The 7957-nt window shown below is 37.0% G+C and overlaps 1 protein-coding gene across 1 annotated transcript; it reads left to right on the forward strand.

Moving 5' to 3' along the window:
- Positions 1-1242: 1242 nt before the first annotated feature.
- LOC306866364 (DET1 homolog) lies at positions 1243-7752 on the forward strand. The gene is made up of 6 exons (XM_079411533.1): positions 1243-1471; positions 2147-2915; positions 4595-4948; positions 5159-5349; positions 6668-6859; positions 7364-7752. Exons 2-6 carry the CDS (start codon positions 2163-2165, stop codon positions 7551-7553), a joined length of 1680 nt encoding a protein of 559 aa, XP_079267659.1. The 5' UTR covers positions 1243-1471; positions 2147-2162; the 3' UTR covers positions 7554-7752.
- The last annotated feature ends 205 nt before the right edge of the window (positions 7753-7957 follow it).

The raw sequence follows: 7957 nt of genomic DNA on the forward strand, positions 1-7957 counted from the left end.
AATTTCCCTTTTGTTAGACCTCTCGCCAACCAAACCCTGACCAAGAAATTTCTTCTACCTGAAAAGTAAATTTATATAATTTTTCATGCTATATTCAAATAACCCTGCTGTAAAAAGTGTCTCTCATTCTGATTTTGTTTTGTAAAACTAGGTGATTATAACAAAAAATAAAGACAGTCTGTACTCTTAAGTTTCTTTATTCAGTTTACAATAAGGGAATAAAAGATCACAGACGTTTTGGCTAAAAGCCTTCAGTGCGTCAGTTCATTGTTTATCAGGTCATTTTGTGGCATGCAGGGGCAGTTCTGGCCTAATAATTAGAGAGTCGGACTTGTATCCCGAAGATTGCGGGTTCGAGTCTCAGGTCCTGCTGGGATTATACCACGACTGAGGTGAGTCCCTTGAGCAAGGCATTGAGCCCCCATCTGCTCTACAGGCACCGCAGCAGCATTAGCTGCCCGTGTGTGTGTGTGTGTGTGCGCGCGTGTGCGCGTGTGCGCACTTGGATGGGTACCTAGAAGAAACAGACAGGACTTCACAACCTTCACAATTCTCATGTTTTAGATGTTCAGTACTGTGATTATGATCAATGTTTTGTCTGCTGATGACTGATTTGTGCTTACTGTGATTCTCAATGTTTTCCCAACATACAATAAAAAATATGGATAAATAAATGCGTAAAGTGCCCCAAAAAATCTTTAAATCTAGCCGAAGACCTCTTTAGAGCAGCAAACAATCTTATGTGTTGTAACACTCTCATTAATCCAACCCTGAGCAAGACATTACTGAAAAATACATTCTGATTAGCCTATTTCCTTTCCATGTTCCTTCTGAAAACCATCTTAATCCACGTAAAGTGGTTTGTGGGTTTAAACTAGTGGTGTTAAGCTGGTCAGCATGATAGTTTCCCAGCCTGACCAACTTAAAAATGCCCAAAACCATTCTGGGACATGGTCATGTTGGGAGACAGGAAATCTGGTTTAAACTGTCAGGGAATTCTTCTTTATTTCTCTTATGCCACTGACAGTAATAATAGCCTCAGAAAACCAAACAGTGTGGATAGATACCCAGAGCTCACATATTCACCCAGAACTACTGAATTCAACGGGTTAATAATTTGACAGAAGATCTCGTCAATCCAAATCGCGCATTGGTTATTACCACAGAGGTGTAGTTGCGCTGTTTCGCCGCTGCTGAAGGGGGCGCTCTGACACTCTCTGCGCTTCATGTCCTCATGTCCGCAGAGCTCGACGAACGCTGGTTACTTCCGGCGTTTAGACTGCGAACAGAGCTCCAAACTTATTTACTCTGCCAAATAAACTTTATACCGCATTGTACCTCCTTTTTTAAAGATTTTCGCTTGTATGCTTTATTTTATGCGGGTGTAGGTTGTCTCTTGGCCATGCCTGTCCTCTCAGAGAGCTAAAGCTGTGTAAATATTATCATGAGAAGTATTTAAATGCGCGTACAGGTAAGTTATGCATAACTTATTCAGCTGCGTGTGTTTTGGACTTTATACTGGTGTTTTGATTTGATTCTTTTTAAACGAGCTTATTAACCTTATAACTATAAAAATGAAAAAAGCATCAAAGGAGTTTAAAAGCAGAACAATCTGCTTGGTTCTACATGTAACTTACTTGTCTGTTTGCCTGCTTGTTTGTTTTTGTTATGTAAAATAATTTTGTAGGGAGAAATGCTCAGTCTACTTTGCATTTATTCACTTGATTATTATGATCTCTTTCAATAATGTTTTAATTTCTCATTTGCAGCGTTAAAGCTGTTATCATGGCTGCCTGCCTTTTATTTTGTATTATAAAGTATTTTTAAAATAAAATACATTTTGTTGAAAAATCTGCTCTATCTGCATTGTATATATTAACGTGATAATGATGATTATTATTTTCAATGGTAAAGCTCTTATAATGGCTATCTTTTTTTGTTTAAACTAGTTTTGTGGGGAGATCTGCTCTATCTGCTTTGCATTGATTAACTTGAATATTAATTTTCTCATTTGCAGTGGGAAAGCCGTTAATATGGCTGCCTGTCTGTCTATTTTTTATTTTTTTTGTATTATATAAAATAATTTTGTAGAGAGAGCTGCTCTATTTGCTTTGCATATATTAACTATTTAATTTCTCATTTGCAGTGTTAAAGCTGTTATTATGGCTTCTCATCACAACGCTACATCAGAGGAAGATTTCCCTACTCTGAAGCCGAGACGTATCCAAAACCAGAACATTGTCCACCGGTTAGAAAGACGCCGGATCTGCTCCGGTCCAGTCGGGGCACATTGGTACCGTGTGCGCTGCTTCCACCAGAACCTGTTCCCCAACTTCACAGTGGTGAATGTAGAGAAGCCACCCTGCTTCCTGCGCAAGTTCTCCCCTGACGGGCGATGCTTTATTGCGTTTTCTTCTGATCAGACTTCTTTGGAAATCTATGAGTACCAAGGATGCCAAGCTGCTGAAGATCTTCTTCAGGGTCAGGAGGGAGAAACGCTGGCCAATGGGAACGACCAGCGCTCCCTCAACATCAGAGGCAGACTCTTTGAACGCTTCTTTTCCCTTCTCCACGTCACCAACGTGGCCTCCAACGGCGAGCACTTGAATAGAGAGTGCAGTCTTTTCACTGACGACTGCCGTTATGTGATCGTCGGCTCAGCTGCTTACTTGCCTGAAGAACCTCATCCACACTTTTTTGAGGTGTACAGAAACAATGAATCTGTGACGCCGAACCCACGCTCTCCTCTTGAGGACTACTCACTGCACATCATAGACCTGCACCTGGGCCGGCTGTGTGATACACGCACCTTTAAGTGTGATAAAATCATTCTGTCACACAATCAGGGGCTGTACCTGTACAGAAATATACTGGCAGTGCTTTCTGTGCAGCAACAGACCATACATGTCTTTCAGGTAAGTGTGTAAGACTTCACCGTACAACACAAATTACCCGGAAACTCTGCCTTATATGTTGTATTTTATTTCTATCATTATTTATTCCTACCATTCCTTTCAGTTATCTACAGTTCATACAAATTGCAAAACGGCTAAAAAATAAAAACATTTATTTTTTTATTTGTTCAATATTATTGACAAAATTATAAAAGAAAAAAAAAAGGTAGCAAAAATGGCCAAATAGAGAGAAAGCTATAGTGTTTTCTTAAATCTAAAATGTATATGAACAAAGTCATTTAACTAAATGAGTCAGACATTATTGTTCAGGTTAGTGACTTAAGCTTGTGCCATTTTCCAGTTCCATCACCCAATTTATGCTTTCTTGTCATTTATCTGTTATAGAAAAATATAAATCGGAGAAATGCCAAAAAAAACAAATTTTTGTTTTAATTAAAAAATATGTTCGTAAATTTTAAATATATTCTTAAAATATTATTGACATAATTTTGAATCAAATTTATTTCGTTATTTTTGTACTTTTTACACAAATATAAGTATCAAAAATAAAACAGATTGCAGATCCCTTGCGCACAATCACAGCAGTGAGTCTGTGACCCATAGACATCACCAGACTCTTGGTCTCATCTTTCCTCTTTTCTTTTACCATCCAAATTGCTTGCTTTTCTCTCAAAGTCAGCTCCCTCATCTTCATGTTTGTGTGTGTCATCATCGAATGCAAGATTCAGAATACAGAAGTAATGGATATAACTGATACGACACATTCCCTGCTTTTAATATCTGAAGAATTAATGCAACAGGACACAGCTGATCACTTAGAAAGACCTGTGAGGCAACTGTTCCAATACTTATGCTCACATCAGATAGAGGGATGAAACTCTAAAAGTGCTGAACTTCTTAGCTGGTAAAACATCTATGTGTTGAATCACCCAATAATAAAATGTGACATTCTGTAGTTTTGTCTCATATTCATCTTAATCATATTTGTATGTCTTGACTCAACAGCCAACAGAGCAATTTTTTTTTCTTTACTGTTCCAATACTTTTGGAGGGCACTGTAAAATAAAAAAGTAAATGTATAAAATATATCTTAAATATATTTTAAAAAAGTTATTGTCTATTGTTTAGCAAAATAACGTTTTGTAAAACATGTTGTTTTTGTACCCATAATTTATTGAAAATTTTCTTCTTTTTGGACAAACATATATAGCAATGCTGAAAATAGAGAAATCAATGTTTTCTTGGCATATTAAATGTATCATCAAGTATAATCTTAAATATTTGACATTCTTAAAATGCTATTGACATAATTTGTTCATAAAACAATTTATTTAGTCAGAACATGTTACTCGTGCAGGCGTCACAATTTCTCAGCTTTTTTGGGCAAAAATAAATAGCAAAAATGCTATATTTTTCTTAAAATATTTCATATAGGAAATGTATATATGGTTAAATATAAGATATATTCTTAAAATATTATTAACATATTTTTTTAAACAATGTATTAATTAAAATAGGTAGTATTGACCCCCGTCTTATTTCCATAATTTTTAATGATTTCTCTACTGTTTGTACAAATAAAAATGGAAAAAAGGTTTCCCGCTTAATTACTACTTACCAAAATATTAAACTTACTAAATATTGAACAAATTTTATTTTCTATTGCTCCTCCTAACCAGGTGACACCAGAAGGAACCTTCCTTGACGTGCGCACCATTGGTCGTTTTTGTTACGAGGATGACCTGCTGACACTGTCTGCTGTTTACTCCGAGGCCCAGGCTGAAGGCCAGCCCGGTTTCTCCCGCTTGTTTAAGGAGAAAACCATCAACTCCTTAAAACACCGTCTGCTGGTGTACCTATGGAGGAGGGCAGAGCAGGACGGCAGCGCCACGGCCAAACGCCGGTTCTTTCAGTTCTTCGATCAGCTCAGGCAGCTGCGCATGTGGAAGATGCAGCTCCTGGATGAACATCACTTGTTCATAAAGTACACCAGTGAAGATGTGGTCACGCTGAGGGTCACCGATCCCTCACAGGTACAAACCACCAGCACTGGAGTAACCAGAGATTGAATCAGATATGGCCTTGCTGGCGTCATCCCTTAATCTCTGGTAGTGTAAGATATAGTACTTGTTATTGTTTTGTATTGAATCTTTATACAGGTGGGATTTGTGTTTGTCATGGTTGGTGGATCAGAAGCAAAATACTGTGTAAACCACCTTCTCAATTCTCCTCTTCAATTTTAGCCCTCTTTCTTCGTGGTTTACAATATGCTAACCACTGAAGTTATTGCGGTTTTCGAGAATACTTCAGACAAACTTCTTGAGCTTTTTGAAAACTTCTGCGACCTCTTCCGGAACGCCACGCTCCACAGCGAGGCTGTGCAGTTCCCGTGCTCCGCTTCCAGCAACAACTTTGCCCGTCAGGTGCAACGCAGGTGAGAGATAAATTTCAAGCAAGGCCAATTAGTAAGTCACAAATTGATGGTTGAGCCAGATGAGGCCTGTCTCACTTTCTCACAAAAGGCTATGACTGTGGCGCTCTACATATTGGGTGGGAACTCGCTCATGCAGACACCTTTTGATATTAAAAACCCTAATTATGTAGACATCACATGCAGGTTCTGGAAAAAAAGGCTACAAAACTTAAAGGTTTTGAAACTTTTTGAGAAACCTCATCCTTTCAAAATGATACAGTCAGACTCACCAATAATTAAAAATAACTGCTTTCTGTTTTAATATATTTAAAAATAAAATGTATTCTTTTTGTGAAGCTGAATTGTTAGCAGTCATAACTCTTTAGTGTCACATGATCATTCAGAAATCATTATAATAGAGCCCTATGAAATCCATAAAATTTTCCAAAATTCCATTTTTTTTTTCCCGATTTTGAATTTTTTATTCTGGTTTGGAATCCAGAATTGCAATTAAAGCAGTTAATTGAAATAATGAAACTTACAATATTAAACAGCAATTTATTAAAAATTTTACAAAAATTACATTAAGATGAAATGAAATGTTTTTTTAATTCAGTTTTATTTTTACCAAATTCTGTTTTTCATAAATTTTCTGGATTCCATTTGAATGGTTTCATTATATAATATTAATCAAAAGAGCATCTCTAATTGATTTATTTCATAATAAATACTGTTGTGTATTTACATTTTTCTGCTTGTTAATTCTGGTAAATAACTTTTTCACGGTTTCTTTGTTAAACCAAACTTTTATTTTGACGGGTTGCTGTGAAGAACTTTAGTGTATATGATAATAGTTTTTCTCAAAAGAAACGGTAAAATGCTCATGAAGTGACTCTCAGATCAGTTCTAGATTCAAGATTTTGCGATTCAGTCCGCGATTTCTGCATTGTGGAAATCATAGGGCCCCAATATAATATGCTAATTTACTTCTGAAGGAGCATTTCTCATTATAATCAATGTTGAAAACAGTTGTGCTGCTTAATATTTTGTAGAAACCAATATAGTTTTTGGTGAATAGCAAGTTCAAAAGAAGAGCATTTATTTGAAATATTACAAAAACTCTTTTTACTGTTAATATTCATGCATTTAATGCATTCTTGCTGAAAGAATAACATTTCTTTAAAGAAGAAAAAAAGTTATTTTTTTTCTTTTGTAAGCAAATGAGTTGTCCCCAGTGTTTTTATATAAATAAAGTGATATGATGCATTTATTTCTCAAACTAAATGAATTGAGTCACTTGACCTGCACGTTATTTATGGACTGGTTGGTTTATCCCCAGATTTAAAGACACCATTGTGAATGCCAAATACGGAGGGCACACAGAGGCAGTCAGGAGGCTTCTCGGGCAGCTGCCCATCAGTGCTCAGTCGTACAGCAGCAGCCCATATCTGGATCTCTCCCTCTTTAGCTATGATGACAAGTGGGTGTCAGTCATGGAACGGCCAAAGACCTGTGGCGATCATCCCATACGGTAACTCTTGAGTTTAAAATTGTCTTTTACTAACCAGTTCAGAAGTGGATTTTTTGTGCAATTAATTACTTTGTTGGAATTTTATGTAACAGCCTTTTCATTCATTTTCTTTTTACTTTTAGAGCTCTCCTGAGTTGCAGGCTTAAATATAGACATATGCACAGTCTAAAGATTGTTGACAAAGACAGTGATTTGCAGAAGAGGCCAGAATGTTCGCCCACTTTTTCAGTATAGTGAAAAATGAGGCCCAACGTGAGGTCTGCGTCAGCTTCCTTGTTAAATCTCGAAACGCTGAAGTGTAATTTCATGCCGTGACAGGCGATCTTTAAAAGACTTCCTGAGAGCTCTCAAAAATTTCCCTTACAAATGTTACCATAATTCTCTGATGTACCAAACAGCAGTTTCGCTTATGCTGTAAAACACACCGGTTTCTTGCTGCCGACATGCGAGTTGGCACTGTAATAAACTGCCACTGTTTTCTTTTTTTTCCCCCTCCTCCTACAGGTTCTACGCGAGGGACTCGGGGTTGCTGAAATTTAAGATCCAGGCAGGCCTGCTGGGCAGACCCATTAACCATGCGGTCAGGAGACTGGTCGCATTCACCTTCCATCCCTTCGAGCCGTTTGCCATCTCTGTGCAGCGCACCAACACAGAATATGTCGTCAACTTTCACATGCGCCATGGATGCGTATGATAACGCATGTGTGAGTAGAGACGTGCGCTTTGAGAGACTGTGTTTGTTTTCTTTTTATACATCCTTTTTATATTAAAGTTTTATTTATTACAAATGTGATGTCTTTTATGCATTTACACTAAATGTTTTTATATTTAGCTTTTCTGTTCTACAACTAAATTGCAATGTGCAAAATAAAATGGTTTATTTATATTACAGTATTGTTTGACCCGTTGTCCTGCCTTTTCTCGTTGAAGGTGAAAAATTGTCAAAACAGATGTTTTTGTTTTTCAGCATAGTATAAACTGACAGAACATTAAGATATTCTCAGTTCACATTCGTCATCTGCCATTTTTAAATAGCAGAGAAAGTATAAAATATGCTAATGCCCCCTTTTAGCAGTTTTCCCCTCAAAAGCCTAATGA

The sequence above is a fragment of the Barbus barbus genome (assembly GCF_936440315.1).
Source record: "Barbus barbus genome assembly, chromosome: 48".
NCBI classification, from domain to species: Eukaryota; Metazoa; Chordata; class Actinopteri; order Cypriniformes; family Cyprinidae; genus Barbus; species Barbus barbus.